Source organism: Oncorhynchus masou, chromosome 9, assembly GCF_036934945.1.
Source record: "Oncorhynchus masou masou isolate Uvic2021 chromosome 9, UVic_Omas_1.1, whole genome shotgun sequence".
Lineage (NCBI taxonomy): Eukaryota > Metazoa > Chordata > Actinopteri > Salmoniformes > Salmonidae > Oncorhynchus > Oncorhynchus masou.
In genome coordinates this window covers 80,828,082-80,849,747 of record NC_088220.1, presented here as the reverse complement: position 1 = coordinate 80,849,747, position 21,666 = coordinate 80,828,082, and the positions used below count along the sequence as shown (strand labels likewise).

The following is a 21,666-nucleotide window of genomic DNA, read 5'->3' as shown; positions in this document are numbered from 1 at the left end:
GAATGGGTAACATGTGTTAACATTGCCAAAGCAAGTAAGGTAGATAATATATAAAGTGAAATAAACAATAAAAATTTAACAGGAGACATCACACATACAGAAGTTTCAAAACAATAAAGACATTACAAATGTCATATATATTTATATACAGTGTTTTTACAATGTACAAATGGTTAAGGACACAAGATAAAATAAATAAGCATAGATATGGGTTGTATTTACAATGGTGCGTGTTCTTCACTGGTTGCCCTTTTCTCGTGGCAACAGGTCACAAATCTTGCTGCTCTGATGGCACACTGTGGAATTTCACCCAGTAGATATGGGAGTTTTTCAAACTTGGATTTGTTTTCGAATTCTTTGAGAATCTGTGTAATCTGAGGGAAATATGTCTCTCTAATATGATCATACATTGGGCAGGAGGTAAGGAAGTGCAGCTCAGTTTCCACCTCATTTTGTGGGCAGTGAGCACATAGCCTGTCTTCTCTTGAGAGCCATGTCTGCCTACGGCGGCCTTTCTCAATAGCAGGCTATGCTCGCTGAGTCTGTACATAGTCAAAGCTTTCCTTAATTTTGGGTCAGTCACAGTGGTCAGGTATTCTGCCGCTGTGTACTCTCTGTGTAGGGCCAAATAGCATTCTAGTTTGCTCTGTTTTTTTGTTAATTCTTTCCAATGTGTCAAGTAATTATCTTTTTGTTTTCTCATGATTTGGTTGAGTCTAATTGTGCTGCTGTCATGGGGCTCTGTAGGGTGTGTTTGTGAACAGGGCCCCAGGACCAGCTTGCTTAGGGGACTCTTCTCCAGGTTCATCTCTCTGTAGGTGATGGCTTTGTTGTGGAAGTTTTGGGAATCGCTTCCTTTTAGGTGGTTATAGAATTTAACAGCTCTTTTCTGGATTTTGATAATTAGTGGGTATCGGCCTAATTCTGCTCTGCATGCATTATTTGGTGTTCTACGTTGTACACGGAGGATATTTTTGCAGAATTCTGCGTGCAGAGTCTCAATTTGGTGTTTGTCCCATTTTGTGAAGTCTTGGTTGGTGAGCGGACCCCAGACCTCACAACCATAAAGGGCAATGGGCTCTATGACTGATTCAAGTATTTTTAGCCAAATCCTAATTGGTATGTTGAAATTTATGTTCCTTTTGATGGCATAGAATGCCCTTCTTGCCTTGTCTCTCAGAACGTTCACAGCTTAGGCCAAGGTATGTATAGTTTAGGCCAAGGTATGTATAGTTTTTTGTGTGCTCTAGGGCAACAGTGTCGAGATGGAATTTGTATTTGTGGTCCTGGTGACTGGACCTTTTTTGGAACACCATTATTTTGGTCTTACTGAGATTTACTGTCAGTGCCCAGGTCTGACAGAATCTGTGCATAAGATCTAGATGCTGCTGTAGGCCCTCCTTGGTTGGTGACAGAAGCACCAGATCATCAGCAAACAGCAGACATTTGACTTCAGATTCTAGTAGGGTGAGGCCGGGTGCTGCAGACTTTTCTAGTGCCCGCGCCAGTTCGTTGATATTTATGTTGAAGAGGGTGGGGCTTAAGCTGCATCCCTGTCTAACCCCACGACCCTGTGTGAAGAAATTTGTGTGTTTTTTGCCAATTTTAACCGCACACTTGTTGTTTGTGTACATGGATTTTATGATGTCGTATGTTTTACCCCCAACACCACTTTCCATCAGTTTGTATAGCAGACCCTCATGCCAAATTGAGTCGAAGGCTTTTTTGAAATCAACAAAGCATGAGAAGACTTTGCCTTTGTTTTGGTTTGTTTGGTTGTCAATTAGGGTGTGCAGGGTGAATACATGGTCTGTTGTACGGTAATTTGGTAAAAAGCCAATTTGACATCTGCTCAGTACATTGTTTTCATTGAGGAAGTGTACGAGTCTGCTGTTAATGATAATGCAGAGGGTTTTCCCAAGGTTACTGTTGACGCATATTCCACGGTAGTTATTGGGGTCAAATTTGTCTCCATTTTTGTGGATTGGGGTGATCAGTCCTTGGTTCCAAATATTGGGGAAAATGCCAGAGCTAAGGATGATTTAAAGAGTTTTAGTATAGCCAATTGGAATTTGTTGTCTGTATATTTGATCATTTCATTGAGGATACCATCAACACCACAGGCCTTTTTGGGTTGGAGGGTTTTTATTTTGTCCTGTAACTCATTCAATGTAATTGGAGAATCCAGTGGGTTCTGGTAGTCTTTAATAGTTGATTCTAAGATCTGTATTTGATCATGTATATGTTTTTGTTCTTTATTCTTTGTTATAGAGCCAAAAAGATTGGAGAAGTGGTTTACCCATACATCTCCATTTTGGATAGATAATTCTTCGTGTTGTTGTTCTCTCTCTCTCTACACCCATCCCTGTCTCTCTCTCTCTCTCTACACCCATCCCTGTCTCTCTCTCTCGCTCTACACCCATCCCCATCTCTCTCTCTCTCTCTCTCTACACCCATCCCCATCTCTCTCTCTCTCTACACCCATCCCCATCTCTCTCTCCCTCCCCTATCCCCCTGTCTCTTTCTCTCCCTCCCCTATCCCCCTGTCTCTCTCTCTCCCTCCCCTATCCCCCTGTCTCTCTCTCTCCCTCCCCTATCCCCCGTCTCTCTCTCTCCCTCCCCTATCCCCCGTCTCTCTCTCTCCCCCTCCCCTATCCCCCGTCTCTCTCTCTCCCTCCCCTATCCCCCATCTCTCTCTCTCCCTCCCCTATCCCCCGTCTCTCTCTCTCCCCCTCCCCTATCCCCCTGTCTCTCTCTCTCCCTCCCCTATCCCCCGTCTCTCTCTCTCTCCCCCTCCCCTATCCCCCGTCTCTCTCTCTCCCCCTCCCCTATCCCCCGTCTCTCTCTCTCCCTCCCCCTATCCCCCGTCTCTCTCTCTCCCTCCCCTATCCCCCCGTCTCTCTCTCTCTCCCTCCCCTATCCCCCGTCTCTCTCTCTCCCTCCCCTATCCCCCGTCTCTCTCTCTCTCCTCCCCTATCCCCCGTCTCTCTCTCTCCCTCCCCTATCCCCCGTCTCTCTCTCTCTCCCCCTCCCCTATCCCCCGTCTCTCTCTCTCCCTCCCCTATCCCCCGTCTCTCTCCCCCTCCCTCCCCCTATCCCCCGTCTCTCTCCCCCCCTCCCCTATCCCCCCGTCTCTCTCTCTCCCCCCCCTATCCCCCCGTCTCTCTCTCTCCCTCCCCCTATCCCCCCTCTCTCTCTCTCTCCCTCCCCTATCCCCCCGTCTCTCTCTCTCCCCCCCCCTATCCCCCTTCTCTCTCTCTCCCTCCCCTATCCCCCGTCTCTCTCTCTCCCTCCCGTATCCCCCGTCTCTCTCTCTCCCTCCCCTATCCCCCTGTCTCTCTCTCTCTCTCCCCTCCCCCTATCCCCTGTCTCTCTCTCTCCCCTCCCCTATCCCCCGTCTCTCTCTCTCTCTCCCTCCCCCCTATCCCCCTCTCTCTCTCTCTCTCTCTCCTCCCCCCCTATCCCCCGTCTCTCTCTCTCCCCCTCCCCCTATCCCCCCGTCTCTCTCTCTCCCTCCCCTATCCCCCGTCTCTCTCTCTCCCTCCCCCCTATCCCCCGTCTCTCTCTCCCTCCCCCTATCCCCCTGTCTCTCTCTCTCCCTCCCCTATCCCCTGTCTCTCTCTCTCCCTCGCCTATCCCCCTGTCTCTCTCTCTCTCTCTCCCTCCCCTATCCCCCTGTCTCTCTCTCTCTCTCTCTCCCCCTCCCCTATCCCCCTGTCTCTCTCTCTCCCTCCCCTATCCCACTGTCTCTCTCTCTCCCTCCCCTATCCCCTGTCTCTCTCTCTCCCTCCCCTATCCCCCTGTCTCTCTCTCTCTCTCCCTCCCCTCCCCCGCGTCTCTCTCTCTCTCTCCCTCCCCTATCCCCCGTCTCTCTCTCTCCCTCCCCCCCCTATCCCCCGTCTCTCTCTCTCCCTCCCCTATCCCCCTGTCTCTCTCTCTCTTCCCTATCCCCCTGTCTCTCTCTCCCTCCCCTATCCCCCTGTCTCTCTCTCTCCCTCCCCTATCCCCCTGTCTCTCTCTCTCCCTCCCCCTATCCCCCTGTCTCTCTCTCTCCCTCCCCTATCCCCCGTCTCTCTCTCTCCCTCCCCCTATCCCCTGTCTCTCTCTCTCCCTCCCCTATCCCCCTGTCTCTCTCTCTCCCTCCCCTATCCCCCGTCTCTCTCTCTCCAACCCAGTAAAAACAGATTATCCAGCAGTATGAATCCCGTCTACAGTCCTGTTCAGCCTGGAGCTCCCTACGGTAACCCCAAGAACATGGCCTACACAGGTGAGACACACATTACCTTGCTCCCACCCACCAATAAACACCCTCTCATCAAACCGAATTGATTGGGTTAGCTAACGGTAGACAGAAGTTAACAGATCTATCTGGTCTAAGATGTGTCCTGCTGGATCCTTACTAGGAATTTTGCTTAAACGTTTAAATTGCCATTTTCTATCCTTTTCCCATTAAAACTATAAGAGAAAATCATAAAATTCCTCATCAATTCACAATGCAGAATAATGGTCCTATTAGGAATGTGTAGGGCCTCTCGAGTGGCACAGTGGTCTAAGGCACTGCATCGCAGTGCTATCTGTGCCACCATACATTCTGGGTTCAAGTCTAGGCTCTGTCGCAGCCGGCCGCGACAGGTAGACCCATGGGGCACAATTGATAATGATAATGACATGGTGGTTATAAGAGGCTGCTATACTAAATACTAATGATAATGACATGGTGGTTATAAGAGGCTGCTATACTAAGTACTAATGAGAATGACATGGTGGTTATATGAGGCTGCTATACTAATGATAATGACATGGTGGTTATAAGAGGCTGCTATACTAATGATAATGACATGGTGGTTATAAGAGGCTGCTATACTAATGATAATGACATGGTGGTTATATGAGGCTGCTATACTAAGTACGAATGATAATGACATGGTGGTTATAAGAGGCTGCTATACTAATGATAATGACATGGTGGTTATATGAGGCTGCTATACTAAGTACGAATGATAATGACATGGTGGTTATATGAGGCTGCTATACTAAGTACTAATGATAATGACATGGTGGTTATATGAGGCTGCTATACTAAGTACTAATGATAATGACATGGTGGTTATAAGAGGATGCTATACTAAGTACTAATGATAATGACATGGTGGTTATAAGAGGATGCTATACTAAGTACTAATGATAATGACATGGTGGTTATAAGAGGCTGCTATACTAAGTACTAATGATAATGACATGGTGGTTATATGAGGCTGCTATACTAAGTACTAATGATAATGACATGGTGGTTATAAGAGGATGCTATACTAAGTACTAATGATAATGACATGGTGGTTATAAGAGGCTGCTATACTAAGTACTAATGATAATGACATGGTGGTTATAAGAGGCTGCTATACTAATGATAATGACATGGTGGTTATATGAGGCTGCTATACTAAGTACTAATGATAATGACATGGTGGTTATAAGAGGCTGCTATACTAATGATAATGACATGGTGGTTCTACCCCTAGTAAAAGTGTAAAACCCCTACAGCAATGCAAAGATTTGAAAACAGACACATTTGTGGAATTGTTTTCTTGACATGACGTCATGGAATCAGTTGGCAGTTAAACATTCAAACGGAATCAGGATGTGTCTTATTCCTATAAATGTGGATGATTTACGAAGCCAGGCGTATTGATCAGAAAGGCTATTGATTATAGACCGAATTAAGTTGGTTTTCTCTCTCCTCACTTTTCTTAGACAATTTAGGTGAGTGCTGTTTTCTCCTGAATCCTCTGCTTCCTCCTCCACATTGTTCTCGACACCAATATGCTGTTTAACTTATTATGAACACAGCAACATGGTCTAGGAAAAGGCACCAATTAAACGGCGCACTGAAGTGTTTCTGAATCCGCGGACAGCAACCACTGTCTAACACGGGAGAAAAGGCATTTGTTAAAATAATCTAATTTGTATTAGTGTTGCGCCATTGTTGTTACATAATATAACCATATCCCATTTTAGTATCACATGTCTTTGAGTGATGGACTGTACCATCCCCACGGCCTCCATAATGGTTCAGTCCACAGACAGGTGTCTTGTACACCAATATATTTATATATACTCGACTAAAGAAACCTTGGTCGACCAACAGCCTATCGACCAAACAATTGACCAGTCGACTAAAAGGGGTCAGCCAAAACACATCTTCCGGTAGGAATCAACTCCTTAAAAATCAGAATTTTTGGAAACGGAGGAGACAGATACTTTACCATGTTTCCGAGAACGCAAACACTTGCATCTTTCATAGCGAGCTAGCGAGGGACGGAGAGAGAGAGGCGAGGGACGGAAAGAGAGAGGCGAGGGATGGAGAGAGAGAGGCGAGGGACAGAGAGAGAGGCGAGGGACGGAGAGAGAGGGTGCGAGGGACAGAGAGAGAGGGGCGATGGACGGAGAGAGAGGCGAGGGACAGAGAGAGAGGCGAGGGACAGAGAGAGAGGCGAGGGATGGAGAGAGAGGCGAGGGACGGAGAGAGAGAGAGGCAAGGGACAGAGAGAGAGAGGCGAGGGACGGAGAGAGAGAGAGAGGCGAGGGGCGGAGAGAGAGAGGCGAGGGGCGGAGAGAGAGAGAGGCAAGGGACAGAGAGAGAGAGAGGCGAGGGACGGAGAGAGAGAGGGGCGAGGGACAGAGAGAGAGAGGGGCGAGGGACAGAGAGAGAGAGAGGGGCGAGGGATGGAGAGAGAGAGGGGCGAGGGACGGAGAGAGAGAGGGGCGAGGGACGGAGAGAGAGAGGGGCGAGGGACGGAGAGAGAGCGGGGCGAGGGACGGAGAGAGAGAGGGGCGAGGACTCAGAGAGAGGCGAGGGACGGAAAGAGAGAGGCGAGGATGGAGAGAGAGAGTTTCGAGGGACAGAGAGAGCGGCGAGGATGGAGAGAGAGAGTGCGAGGGACAGAGAGAGAGGGGCGAGGGACGGAGAGAGAGGCGAGGGACAGAGAGAGAGGCGAGGGACAGAGAGAGAGGCGAGGGATGGAGAGAGGGCGAGGGACGGAGAGAGAGAGGCAAGGGACAGAGAGAGAGAGGCGAGGGACGGAGAGAGAGAGAGAGGCGAGGGGCGGAGAGAGAGAGGCGAGGGGCGGAGAGAGAGAGAGCGAGGGACAGAGAGAGAGAGAGGCGGGGGAGAGAGAGAGAGGGGCGAGGGACGGAGAGAGAGAGGGGCGAGGGACAGAGAGAGAGAGGGGCGAGGGACAGAGAGAGAGAGGGGCGAGGGACAGAGAGAGAGCGGGGCGAGGGACGGAGAGAGAGCGGGGCGAGGGACGGAGAGAGAGAGGGGCGAGGGACTCAGAGAGAGGCGAGGGGCACAGTAATAGGTAGGTTCAGCCATCAGGCAAACAGGCCTTGTGCGTGGTTCTGACTATCTGCAATCAAAAGCTGTATCTCGCAATGGGTTGCTGTATTTCACAATATCTTGGCTTGTAATGTCTCGCTTCAGTAAAGCAGAACCTGTCATCAATGAACAGGCCAGGATATTCTACATGCAAGAGACCCGAAGACTGAACACATTGGCATCATTAGCGAGGAGAGTTGAGTTTCATTTGAAGAAGAAAAAAAGAGGGGGGAAAATGCCCCTTTTTTAGGATTTTTCTCATCGTTAAGGATCCCAATTTTGTTTAAGAGTTTGAACATTTAAACGTTTATGCCCTCCGATCCCTACGCCAACAACAGACGTCCAGGAAGTGGCCTGTTCAGATCTATGAGTCCCCTGTTCAACCATTTGATGGTTCAGAGACTGACTTTAGAGATGGTATGACAGTCAGTCACTATACCAGGGTTATAACCGGGCCTGTATGTCACAGTGTGATGCTACCATTCACTATACCAGGGTTATAACCCGGCCTGTATGTCACAGTGTGATGCTACCATTCACTATACCAGGGTTATAACCGGGCCTGTATGTCACAGTGTGATGCAACCATTCACTATACCAGGGTTATAACAGGGCCTGTATGTCACAGTGTGATGCTACCATTCACTATACCAGGGTTATAACAGGGCCTGTATGTCACAGTGTGATGCTAACATTCACTATACCAGGGTTATAACCGGGACTGTATGTCACAGTGTGATGCTACCATTCACTATACCAGGGTTATAACAGGGCCTGTATGTCACAGTGTGATGCTACCATTCACTATACCAGGGTTATAACCGGGCCTGTATGTCACAGTGTGATGCTACCATTCACTATACCAGGGTTATAACAGGGCCTGTATGTCACAGTGTGATGGAACTGAGTGTGATATCTATCAGAATGGATGACTGTCCCCAACCACACAGCTGTCACTTCCACATACCACACACACACAGCAACATGGATGCTGCCTGTGTCATGCTTCTTCTCTCTCTCTCCAATCTCTCTCTCCATCCATCCCTTTCTCTCTCCATCTATCCTTCTCTCCTCATCTCTCTCTTTCTCCATCCATCCTTCTCTCTCCATCTATCCATATCTCTCTCTCCCTCCCTCTCTTTTCCTCATTCCCTCCCTCTCTCCCTCCCTCTCTTTTCCTCATTCCCTCCCTCTCCCCCTCCCTCTCTTTTCCTCATTCCCTCCCTCTCTCCCTCCCTCTCTTTTCCTCCCTCTCCCCCTCCCTCTCTTTTCCTCATTCCCTCTCTCCCTCCCTCTCTTTTTGTTGTATACTAGTGTGTGTGTGTGTGTGCGTTCACCCCAGAGTGTGTTGTATTCCAGTGTGTTTGTTGCTTCACCCCAGAGTGTGTTGTGTACCAGTGTGTGTGTGTTGCGTTCACCCGAGTGTGTTGTATACTAGTGTGTGTGTGTTGCGTCCACTCCAGAGTGTGTTGTATACCTGTGTGTGTGAGTGTGTTGTAAACTAGTGTGTGTGTTGCGTTCACCCCAGAGTGTGTTGTATTCCAGTGTGTTTGTTGCTTCACCCCAGAGTGTGTTGTATACCTGTGTGTGTGTGTGTGTGTGTGATGCGTTCACCCCAGAGTGTGTTGTATGCCAGTGTGTGTGTGTTCACCCCAGAGTGTGTTTTATTCCAGTGTGTGTGTGTTGCGTTCAGCCCAGAGTGTGTTGTATTCCAGTGTGTTTGTTGCTTCACTCAGAGTGTGTTGTATTCTAGTGTGTGTGTGTGTGTGTGTGTGTGTTGCGTTCACCCCAGAGTGTGTTGTATTCCAGTGTGTTTGTTGCTTCACCCCAGAGTGTGTTGTGTACCAGTGTGTGTGTGTTGCGTTCACCCCAGAGTGTGTTGTATACCTGTGTGTGTGTGTTGCATTCACCCCAGAGTGTGTTGTATTCCAGTGTGTGTTGCGTTCAGCCCAGAGTGTGTTGTATACCAGTGTGTGTGTGTTGCGTTCAGCCCAGAGTGTGTTGTATACTAGTGTGTTTGTTGCTTCACCCCAGAGTGTTGTATACTAGTGTGTGTTGCCTTCATCCCAGAGTGTGTTGTATGCCAGTGTGTGTTGCGTTCACCCCAGTGTGTGTTGCGTTCACCCCAGTGTGTTGTATACTAGTGTGTGTTGTGGCAAACCTCTTCAAGGTTAGGAGCGTTTGTCACAAACTAAGTGGTAAACTGTCACCAAATCACCCAAGAATGAGAGTTCTTTCGAACAGGACAGTACCTGTGTGTTTGTTTCTCCGTCCTGGTCCACCCAGGCCGTAGGCGAGGTCAAGGATAGCAGGGTTCGGTACACGAATCGGGTTCTCGGTAGGTCCAGGTTCAAACGCCAACAGGTAAGTCCAAAACAGTCCAACTCATACACAGTAAATCCAGCCAATCTCTATTGTCTCTTTCTCTATTGTTCATAGATCCTTCCAGCACTCTCTTCTTCTCTTCCTGGTTTTTCTTGACCCTTTATCTGTGGGTTGGCTCCACCTTCTGAGGGTTCCCCTTGCTTCTGGGACTTGTAGTTTTGGTGGTCGGCCATTTTGTGATCTGTAGTTCTGACAGGGGTGGCCATTTTACTGATCGGGCAGAGCCGTTTATTAGTTCTGCTCTCATATATCTGCCATTTACCACTCGACCCCCTTCTTTGCCACAGTGTGTTGCCTTCACCCCAGAGTATGTTGTATACTAGTGTGTTTGTTGCTTCACCCCAGAGTGTGTTGTATACTAGTGTGTGTGTTGCGTCCACCCCAGAGTGTGTTGTATGCCAGTGTGTGTTGCGTTCACCCCAGTGTGTTGTATACTAGTGTGTGTGTGTGTTGCGTTCACCCCAGAGTGTGTTGTAAACTAGTGTGTGTGTTGCGTTCACCCCAGAGTGTTGTATACTATTGTGTGTGTTGCGTTCACCCCAGAGTGTGTTGTATGCTAGTGTGTGTGTTGCATTCACCCCAGAGTGTGTTGTATACCAATGTGTGTGTGTTGCGTTCACCCCAGAGTGTGTGTGTGTGTGTGTGTGTGTGTGTGTGTGTGTGTGTGTGTGTGTGTGTGTGTGTGTGTGTGTGTGTGTGTGTGTGTGTGTGTGTGTGTGTGTGTGTGTGTGTGTGTGTGTGTGTTCACCCCAGAATGTGTTGTATGACAGTGTGTGTGTGTGTGTTGCGTCCTCATACATAGGTTCGGTTTGCTTCTAGCTGAACTCAGCTTGGCGAAGTGAATATCTGTGCTCCCATACTCCCTTAAAATACCTTCGCTAGAAAAACAAGAATGATGTTTAGTGTTTGTCCCTCTTGAGACCCCATACCAACAACCTACACAGTAGCACTTCCTCAAAATAATCAGAATCAATCTAAGATCAATCAAGAAATATGTCATTAATGTTGATGTTTTTGTTGAGGAGGTCTTCGTCGGGAAAGTTGTATGTCTAAGATGTTTGGTGCAGTGTTTCTCAAGTGAAAAAAATGTGTTGTCTCTCGTTGAATGAAAACAAAGAGCAAATTGAAGAATCCATACTGTTGACCAATCACAGACAGGTTAGCCTAGTGGTTAGAGCGTTGGACTAGTAACCTGAAGGGTGAGAGTTCAAACCCCCGAGCTGACAAGGTACAAATCTGTCGTTCTGCCCCTGAACAGGCAGTTAACCCACTGATCCTAGGCCGTCATTGAAAATAAGAATTTGTTCTTAACTGAATTGCCGAGTTAAATAAAGGTAAAATAAATAAAAATAAATAAACAAAGGGGCGTGGGGCTTTGGCTCATTTTCAAAAAAAAAAAATTGTGGTCACGAACAGCCGGAAACAAAACTTTTGCCGAAGACTAAAACGAACAAAAACGTTGTCAAATTCTCATGAACTGTTTCAAACTGTTTCGGGTGGGAAGCCTTAAGACTCTCTCTTGTCCTCTGTAGGCTACCCAGGAGGTTACCCTACTGCTGCTCCCACCTACACACCTAGCCTCTACGAAACGGGTAGCCCAGGGTACCCACCAGGTAAGAACACACACCTAGCCTCTACCAAACGGGTAGCCCAGGGTACCCACCAGGTAAGAACACACACCTAGCCTCTACCAAACGGGTAGCCCAGGGTACCCACCAAGTAAGAACACACACCTAGCCTCTACCAAACGGGTAGCCCAGGGTACCCACCAGGTAAGAACACACACCTAGCCTCTACCAAACGGGTAGCCCAGGGTACCCACCAGGTAAGAACACACACCTAGCCTCTACCAAACGGGTAGCCCAGGGTACCCACCAAGTAAGAACACACACCTAGCCTCTACCAAACGGGTAGTCCAGGGTACCCACTGGGTAAGAACACACACCTAGCCTCTACCAAACGGGTAGTCCAGGGTACCCACTGGGTAAGAACACACACCTAGCCTCTACCAAACGGGTAGTCCAGGGTACCCACTGGGTAAGAACACACACCTAGCCTCTACCAAACGGGTAGTCCAGGGTACCCACTGGGTAAGAACACACACCTAGCCTCTACCAAACGGGTAGCCCAGGGTACCCACTGGGTAAGAACACACACCTAGCCTCTACCAAACGGGTAGTCCAGGGTACCCACCGGGTAAGAACACACACCTAGCCTCTACCAAACGTGTAGTCCAGGGTACCCACCAGGTAAGAACACACACCTAGCCTCTACCAAACGGGTAGCCCAGGGTACCCACCAGGTAAGAACACACACCTAGCCTCTACCAAACGGGTAGTCCAGGGTACCCACTGGGTAAGAACACACACCTAACCTCTACCAAACAGGTAGCTCAGGGTACCCACCAGGTAAGAACACACACCTAGCCTCTACCAAACGGGTAGTCCAGGGTACCCACTGGGTAAGAACACACACCTAACCTCTACCAAACGGGTAGTCCAGGGTACCCACTGGGTAAGAAGACAGACACCGGTAGAAAATGGCTTATCGCAGTGGTTATTAACAATTTCATTAATCATCAATTAGCTATACTTAAAGGCTTATAGCAGTGACACTTGGAGATGTCAGCTAGCTCTAGGAGGTATAGTTACTGTTGGAGCTGTCAGCTAACTCTAGGAGGTATAGTTACTGTTGGAGCTGTCAGCTAGCTCTAGTGGGTATAGTTACTGTTGGAGCTGTCAGCTAGCTCTAGTAGGTAGAGTTACTGTTGGAGCTGTCAGCTAGCTCTAGGAGGTATAGTTACTGTTGGAGCTGTCAGCTTGCTCTAGGAGGTATAGTTACTGTTGGAGCTGTCAGCTAGCTCTAGAAGGTATAGTTACTGTTGGAGCTGTCAGCTAACTCTAGGAGGTATAGTTACTGTTGGAGCTGTCCGCTAGCTCTATTAGGTAGAGTTACTGTTGGAGCTGTCAGCTAGCTCTAGTAGGTAGAGTTACTGTTGGAGCTGTCAGCTAGCTCTTGGAGGTATAGTTATTGTTGGAGCTGTCAGCTAGCTCTTAGGTGGAGTTACTGTTGGAGCTGTCAGCTAGCTCTATTAGGTAGAGTTACTGTTGGAGCTGTCAGCTAGCTCTTGGAGGTATAGTTATTGTTGGAGCTGTCAGCTAGCTCTAGGAGGTATAGTTACTGTTGGAGCTGTCAGCTAGCTCTAGGAGGTATGGTTACTGTTGGAGCTGTCAGCTAGCTCTAGGAGGTATAGTTACTGTTGGAGCTGTCAGCTAGCTCTAGGAGGTATAGTTACTGTTGGAGCTGTCAGCTAGCTCTATTAGGTATAGTTACTGTTGGAGCTGTCAGCTAGCTCTAGGAGGTATAGTTACTGTTGGAGCTGTCAGCTTGCTCTCTGAGGTATAGTTACTGTTGGAGCTGTCAGCTAGCTCTATTAGGTATAGTTACTGTTGGAGCTGTCAGCTAGCTCTATTAGGTATAGTTACTGTTGGAGCTGTCAGCTAGCTCTATTAGGTATAGTTACTGTTGGAGCTGTCAGCTAGCTCTAGGAGGTATAGTTACTGTTGGAGCTGTTAGCTAGCTCTTGGAGGTATAGTTACTGCTGGAGCTGTCAGCTAGCTCTATTAGGTATAGTTACTGTTGGAGCTGTCAGCTACCTCTAGGAGGTATAGTTACTGTTGGAGCTGTCACCTTGCTCTATGACGTATAGTTACTGTTGGAGCTGTCAGCTAGCTCTAGGAGGTATAGTTACTGTTGGAGCTGTCAGCTAGCTCTAGGAGGTATAGTTACTGCTGGAGCTGTGAGCTAGCTCTAGGAGGTAAATTTACTGCTGGAGCTTTCAGCTAGCTCTAGGAGGTATAGTTAGTGTTGGAGCTGTCAGCTAGCTCTAGTAGGTATAGTTACTGTTGGAGCTGTCAGCTAGCTCTAGGAGGTATAGTTACTGTTGGAGCTGTCAGCTAGCTCTAGTAGGTATAGTTACTTTTGGAGCTGTCAGCTAGCTCTAGGAGGTATATTTACTGCTAGAGCTGTCAGCTAGCTCTAGGAAGTATAGTTACTGTTGGAGCTGTCAGCTAGCTCTAGTAGGTAGAGTTACTGTTGGAGCTGTCAGCTAGCTCTATTAGATAGGGTTACTGCTGGAGCTGTCAGCTAGCTCTAGTAGGTAGAATTACTGTTGGAGCTGTCAGCTAGCTCTAGGAAGTAGAGTTACTGTTGGAGCTGTCAGCTAGCTCTAGGAGGTAGGGTCACTGCTGGAGCTGTCAGCTAGCTCTCATAGGTAGGGTTACTGCTGGAGCTGTCAGCTAGCTCTAGTAGGTAGGGTTACTAGTGGAGCTGTCAGCTAGCTCTAGGAGGTATAGTTACTGTTGGAGCTGTCAGCTAGCTCTAGGGGGTATAGTTAGGGTTGGAGCTGTCAGCTAGCTCTAGGAGGTATAGTTACTGTTGGAGCTGTCAGCTAGCTCTAGGAGGTATAGTTACTGTTGGAGCTGTCAGCTAGCTCTAGGAGGTATAGTTACTGTTGGAGCTGTCAGCTAGCTCTAGGAGGTATGGTTACTGTTGGCGCTGTCAGCTAGCTCTAGGAGGTATAGTTACTGTTGGAGCTGTCAGCTAGCACTAGGAGGTAGGGTCACTGCTGGAGCTGTCAGCTAGCTCTCATAGGTAGTGTTACTGCTGGAGCTGTCAGCTAGCTCTAGTAGGTAGGGTTACTGCTGGAGCTGTCAGCTAGCTCTAGGAGGTATAGTTACTGTTGGAGCTGTCAGCTAGCTCTAGTAGGTAGAGTTACTGTTGGAGCTGTCTGCTAGCTCTTAGGTAGAGTTACTGTTGGAGCTGTCAGCTAGCTATATTTGGTAGAGTTACTGTTGGAGCTGTCAGCTAGCTCTAGTAGGTAGAGTTACTGTTGGAGCTGTCAGCTAGCTCTAGGAGGTTTAGTTACTGTTGGAGCTGTCAGCTAGCTCTAGGAGGTATAGTTACTGTTGGAGCTGTCAGCTAGCTCTAGGAGGTATAGTTACTGTTGGAGCTGTCAGCTAGCTCTAGTAGGTAGAGTTACTATTGGAGCTGTCAGCTAGCTGTAGGAAGTATAGTTACTGTTGGAGCTGTCAGCTAGCTCTAGTAGGTAGAGTTACTGTTGGAGCTGTCAGCTAGCTCTATTAGATAAGGTTACTGCTGGAGCTGTCAGCTAGCTCTGGTAGGTAGAATTACTGTTGGAGCTGTCAGCTAGCTCTAGGAAGTAGAGTTACTGTTGGAGCTGTCAGCTAGCTCTAGGAGGTAGGGTCACTGCTGTAGCTGTCAGCTAGCTCTCATAGGTAGGGTTACTGCTGGAGCTGTCAGCTAGCTCTAGGAGGTATAGTTACTGTTGGAGCTGTCAGCTAGCTCTAGGAGGTATAGTTAGGGTTGGAGCTGTCAGCTAGCTCTAGGAGGTATAGTTACTGTTGGAGCTGTCAGCTAGCTCTAGTAGGTAGAGTTACTGTTGGAGCTGTCAGCTAGCTCTAGGAGGTATAGTTACTGTTGTAGCTGTCAGCTAGCTCTAGGAGGTATAGTTACTGTTGGAGCTGTCAGCTAGCTCTAGGAGGTATAGTTACTGTTGGAGCTGTCAGCTAGCTCTAGTAGGTAGAGTTACTGTTGGAGCTGTCAGCTAGCTCTAGTAGGTTTAGTTCCTGTTGGAGCTGTCAGCTAGCTCTAGGAGGTATAGTTACTGTTGGAGCTGTCAGCTTGCTCTAGGAGGTATAGTTACTGTTGGAGCTGTCAGCTAGCTCTAGTAGGTAGAGTTACTGTTGGAGCTGTCAGCTAGCTCTAGGAAGTATAGTTACTTTTGGAGCTGTCAGCTAGCTCTAGTAGGTAGATTTACTGTTGGAGCTGTCAGCTAGCTCTATTAGATAGGGTTACTGCTGGAGCTGTCAGCTAGCTCTAGTAGGTAGAATTACTGTTGGAGCTGTCAGCTAGCTCTAGGAAGTAGAGTTACTGTTGGAGCTGTCAGCTAGCTCTAGGAGGTAGGGTCACTGCTGGAGCTGTCAGCTAGCTCTCATAGGTAAGGTTACTGCTGGAGCTGTCAGCTAGCTCTAGTAGGTAGGGTTTCTGCTGGAACTGTCAGCTAGCTCTAGGAGGTATAGTTACTGTTGGAGCTGTCAGCTAGCTCTAGGAGGTATAGTTAGGGTTGGAGCTGTCAGCTAGCTCTAGGAGGTATAGTTACTGTTGGAGCTGTCAGCTAGCTTTAGTAGGTAGAGTTACTGTTGGAGCTGTCAGCTAGCTCTAGGAGGTATAGTTACTGTTGGAGCTGTCAGCTAGCTCTAGGAGGTATAGTTACTGTTGGAGCTGTCAGCTAGCTCTAGGAGGTATAGTTACTGTTGGAGCTGTCAGCTAGCTCTAGGAGGTATGGTTACTGTTGGAGCTGTCAGCTAGCTCTAGGAGGTATAGTTACTATTGGAGCTGTCAGCTAGCACTAGGAGGTAGGGTCACTGCTGGAGCTGTCAGCTAGCTCTCATAGGTAGTGTTACTGCTGGAGCTGTCAGCTACCTCTAGTAGGTAGGGTTACTGTTGGAGCTGTCAGCTAGCTCTAGGAGGTATAGTTACTGTTGGAGCTGTCAGCTAGCTCTAGTAGGTAGAGTTACTGTTGGAGCTGTCTGCTAGCTCTTAGGTAGAGTTACTGTTGGAGCTGTCAGCTAGCTCTATTAGGTAGAGTGACTGTTGGAGCTGTCAGCTAGCTCTAGTAGGTAGAGTTACTGTTGGAGCTGTCAGCTAGCTCTAGTATGTTTAGTTACTGTTGGAGCTGTCAGCTAGCTCTAGGAGGTATAGTTACTGTTGGAGCTGTCAGCTAGCTCTAGGAGGTATAGTTACTGTTGGAGCTGTCAGCTAGCTCTAGGAGGTATAGTTAATGTTGTAGCTGTCAGCTAGCTCTAGGAGGTATAGTTACTGTTGGAGCTGTCAGCTAGCTCTAGGAGGTATAGTTACTGTTGGAGCTGTCAGCTAGCTCTAGGAGGTATAGTTAGGGTTGGAGCTGTCAGCTAGCTCTAGGAGGTATAGTTACTGTTGGAGCTGTCAGCTAGCTCTAGTAGGTAGAGTTACTGTTGGAGCTGTCAGCTAGCTCTAGGAGGTATAGTTACTGTTGTAGCTGTCAGCTAGCTCTAGGAGGTATAGTTACTGTTGGAGCTGTCAGCTAGCTCTAGGAGGTATAGTTACTGTTGGAGCTGTCAGCTAGCTCTAGTAGGTAGAGTTACTGTTGGAGCTGTCAGCTAGCTCTAGTAGGTTTAGTTCCTGTTGGAGCTGTCAGCTAGCTCTAGGAGGTATAGTTACTGTTGGAGCTGTCAGCTTGCTCTAGGAGGTATAGTTACTGTTGGAGCTGTCAGCTAGCTCTAGTAGGTAGAGTTACTGTTGGAGCTGTCAGCTAGCTCTAGGAAGTATAGTTACTTTTGGAGCTGTCAGCTAGCTCTAGTAGGTAGATTTACTGTTGGAGCTGTCAGCTAGCTCTATTAGATAGGGTTACTGCTGGAGCTGTCAGCTAGCTCTAGTAGGTAGAATTACTGTTGGAGCTGTCAGCTAGCTCTAGGAAGTAGAGTTACTGTTGGAGCTGTCAGCTAGCTCTAGGAGGTAGGGTCACTGCTGGAGCTGTCAGCTAGCTCTCATAGGTAAGGTTACTGCTGGAGCTGTCAGCTAGCTCTAGTAGGTAGGGTTTCTGCTGGAACTGTCAGCTAGCTCTAGGAGGTATAGTTACTGTTGGAGCTGTCAGCTAGCTCTAGGAGGTATAGTTAGGGTTGGAGCTGTCAGCTAGCTCTAGGAGGTATAGTTACTGTTGGAGCTGTCAGCTAGCTTTAGTAGGTAGAGTTACTGTTGGAGCTGTCAGCTAGCTCTAGGAGGTATAGTTACTGTTGGAGCTGTCAGCTAGCTCTAGGAGGTATAGTTACTGTTGGAGCTGTCAGCTAGCTCTAGGAGGTATAGTTACTGTTGGAGCTGTCAGCTAGCTCTAGGAGGTATGGTTACTGTTGGAGCTGTCAGCTAGCTCTAGGAGGTATAGTTACTATTGGAGCTGTCAGCTAGCACTAGGAGGTAGGGTCACTGCTGGAGCTGTCAGCTAGCTCTCATAGGTAGTGTTACTGCTGGAGCTGTCAGCTACCTCTAGTAGGTAGGGTTACTGTTGGAGCTGTCAGCTAGCTCTAGGAGGTATAGTTACTGTTGGAGCTGTCAGCTAGCTCTAGTAGGTAGAGTTACTGTTGGAGCTGTCTGCTAGCTCTTAGGTAGAGTTACTGTTGGAGCTGTCAGCTAGCTCTATTAGGTAGAGTGACTGTTGGAGCTGTCAGCTAGCTCTAGTAGGTAGAGTTACTGTTGGAGCTGTCAGCTAGCTCTAGTATGTTTAGTTACTGTTGGAGCTGTCAGCTAGCTCTAGGAGGTATAGTTACTGTTGGAGCTGTCAGCTAGCTCTAGGAGGTATAGTTACTGTTGGAGCTGTCAGCTAGCTCTAGGAGGTATAGTTAATGTTGTAGCTGTCAGCTAGCTCTAGGAGGTATAGTTACTGTTGGAGCTGTCAGCTAGCTCTAGGAGGTATAGTTACTGTTGGAGCTGTCAGCTAGCTCTAGGAGGTATAGTTAGGGTTGGAGCTGTCAGCTAGCTCTAGGAGGTATAGTTACTGTTGGAGCTGTCAGCTAGCTCTAGTAGGTAGAGTTACTGTTGGAGCTGTCAGCTAGCTCTAGGAGGTATAGTTACTGTTGTAGCTGTCAGCTAGCTCTAGGAGGTATAGTTACTGTTGGAGCTGTCAGCTAGCTCTAGGAGGTATAGTTACTGTTGGAGCTGTCAGCTAGCTCTAGTAGGTAGAGTTACTGTTGGAGCTGTCAGCTAGCTCTAGTAGGTTTAGTTCCTGTTGGAGCTGTCAGCTAGCTCTAGGAGGTATAGTTACTGTTGGAGCTGTCAGCTTGCTCTAGGAGGTATAGTTACTGTTGGAGCTGTCAGCTAGCTCTAGTAGGTAGAGTTACTGTTGGAGCTGTCAGCTAGCTCTAGGAAGTATAGTTACTTTTGGAGCTGTCAGCTAGCTCTAGTAGGTAGATTTACTGTTGGAGCTGTCAGCTAGCTCTATTAGATAGGGTTACTGCTGGAGCTGTCAGCTAGCTCTAGTAGGTAGAATTACTGTTGGAGCTGTCAGCTTGCTCTAGGAAGTAGAGTTACTGTTGGAGCTGTCAGCTAGCTCTAGGAGGTAGGGTCACTGCTGGAGCTGTCAGCTAGCTCTCATAGGTAGGGTTACTGCTGGAGCTGTCAGCTAGCTCTAGTAGGTAGGGTTACTGCTGGAGCTGTCAGCTAGCTCTAGGAGGTATAGTTACTGTTGGAGCTGTCAGCTAGCTCTAGGGGGTATAGTTAGGGTTGGAGCTGTCAGCTAGCTCTAGGAGATATAGTTACTGTTGGAGCTGTCAGCTAGCTCTAGGAGGTATAGTTACTGTTGGAGCTGTCAGCTAGCTCTAGGAGGTATAGTTACTGTTGGAGCTGTCAGCTAGCTCTAGGAGGTATGGTTACTGTTGGCGCTGTCAGCTAGCTCTAGGAGGTATAGTTACTGTTGGAGCTGTCAGCTAGCACTAGGAGGTAGGGTCACTGCTGGAGCTGTCAGCTAGCTCTCATAGGTAGTGTTACTGCTGGAGCTGTCAGCTAGCTCTAGTAGGTAGGGTTACTGCTGGAGCTGTCAGCTAGCTCTAGGAGGTATAGTTACTGTTGGAGCTGTCAGCTAGCTCTAGTAGGTAGAGTTACTGTTGGAGCTGTCTGCTAGCTCTTAGGTAGAGTTACTGTTGGAGCTGTCAGCTAGCTATATTTGGTAGAGTTACTGTTGGAGCTGTCAGCTAGCTCTAGTAGGTAGAGTTACTGTTGGAGCTGTCAGCTAGCTCTAGGAGGTTTAGTTACTGTTGGAGCTGTCAGCTAGCTCTAGGAGGTATAGTTACTGTTGGAGCTGTCAGCTAGCTCTAGGAGGTATAGTTACTGTTGGAGCTGTCAGCTAGCTCTAGTAGGTAGAGTTACTAATGGAGCTGTCAGCTAGCTCTAGGAAGTATAGTTACTGTTGGAGCTGTCAGCTAGCTCTAGTAGGTAGAGTTACTGTTGGAGCTGTCAGCTAGCTCTATTAGATAGGGTTACTGCTGGAGCTGTCAGCTAGCTCTGGTAGGTAGAATTACTGTTGGAGCTGTCAGCTAGCTCTAGGAAGTAGAGTTACTGTTGGAGCTGTCAGCTAGCTCTAGGAGGTAGGGTCACTGCTGTAGCTGTCAGCTAGCTCTCATAGGTAGGGTTACTGCTGGAGCTGTCAGCTAGCTCTAGGAGGTATAGTTACTGTTGGAGCTGTCAGCTAGCTCTAGGAGGTATAGTTAGGGTTGGAGCTGTCAGCTAGCTCTAGGAGGTATAGTTACTGTTGGAGCTGTCAGCTAGCTCTAGTAGGTAGAGTTACTGATGGAGCTGTCAGCTAGCTCTAGGAGGTATAGTTACTGTTGTAGCTGTCAGCTAGCTCTAGGAGGTATAGTTACTGTTGGAGCTGTCAGCTAGCTCTAGGAGGTATAGTTACTGTTGGAGCTGTCAGCTAGCTCTAGTAGGTAGAGTTACTGTTGGAGCTGTCAGCTAGCTCTAGTAGGTTTAGTTCCTGTTGGAGCTGTCAGCTAGCTCTAGGAGGTATAGTTACTGTTGGAGCTGTCAGCTTGCTCTAGGAGGTATAGTTACTGTTGGAGCTGTCAGCTAGCTCTAGTAGGTAGAGTTACTGTTGGAGCTGTCAGCTAGCTCTAGGAAGTATAGTTACTTTTGGAGCTGTCAGCTAGCTCTAGTAGGTAGATTTACTGTTGGAGCTGTCAGCTAGCTCTATTAGATAGGGTTACTGCTGGAGCTGTCAGCTAGCTCTAGGAGGTATAGTTACTGTTGTAGCTGTCAGCTAGCTCTAGGAGGTATAGTTACTGTTGGAGCTGTCAGCTAGCTCTAGGAGGTATAGTTACTGTTGGAGCTGTCAGCTAGCTCTAGGAGGTATAGTTAGGGTTGGAGCTGTCAGCTAGCTCTAGGAGGTATAGTTACTGTTGGAGCTGTCAGCTAGCTCTAGTAGGTAGAGTTACTGTTGGAGCTGTCAGCTAGCTCTAGGAGGTATAGTTACTGTTGTAGCTGTCAGCTAGCTCTAGGAGGTATAGTTACTGTTGGAGCTGTCAGCTAGCTCTAGGAGGTATAGTTACTGTTGGAGCTGTCAGCTAGCTCTAGTAGGTAGAGTTACTGTTGGAGCTGTCAGCTAGCTCTAGTAGGTTTAGTTCCTGTTGGAGCTGTCAGCTAGCTCTAGGAGGTATAGTTACTGTTGGAGCTGTCAGCTTGCTCTAGGAGGTATAGTTACTGTTGGAGCTGTCAGCTAGCTCTAGTAGGTAGAGTTACTGTTGGAGCTGTCAGCTAGCTCTAGGAAGTATAGTTACTTTTGGAGCTGTCAGCTAGCTCTAGTAGGTAGATTTACTGTTAGAGCTGTCAGCTAGCTCTATTAGATAGGGTTACTGCTGGAGCTGTCAGCTAGCTCTAGTAGGTAGAATTACTGTTGGAGCTGTCAGCTAGCTCTAGGAAGTAGAGTTACTGTTGGAGCTGTCAGCTAGCTCTAGGAGGTAGGGTCACTGCTGGAGCTGTCAGCTAGCTCTCATAGGTAGGGTTACTGCTGGAGCTGTCAGCTAGCTCTAGTAGGTAGGGTTACTGCTGGAGCTGTCAGCTAGCTCTAGGAGGTATAGTTACTGTTGGAGCTGTCAGCTAGCTCTAGGGGGTATAGTTAGGGTTGGAGCTGTCAGCTAGCTCTAGGAGATATAGTTACTGTTGGAGCTGTCAGCTAGCTCTAGGAGGTATAGTTACTGTTGGAGCTGTCAGCTAGCTCTAGGAGGTATAGTTACTGTTGGAGCTGTCAGCTAGCTCTAGGAGGTATGGTTACTGTTGGCGCTGTCAGCTAGCTCTAGGAGGTA

The 21,666-nt window shown here is 48.2% G+C and overlaps 1 protein-coding gene across 1 annotated transcript in view; it reads left to right on the top strand.

The window, feature by feature from the left end:
* The first annotated feature begins 1,155 nt into the window (after positions 1-1,155).
* LOC135545103 (protein FAM168A-like) overlaps positions 1,156-21,666 on the top strand; it is a 48,037-nt gene continuing 27,526 nt past the window's right edge. The window contains 3 exon segments of the mRNA XM_064972743.1: positions 1,156-1,202; positions 4,176-4,267; positions 11,293-11,373. Coding sequence (XP_064828815.1) covers positions 1,156-1,202; positions 4,176-4,267; positions 11,293-11,373 — 220 coding nt within the window.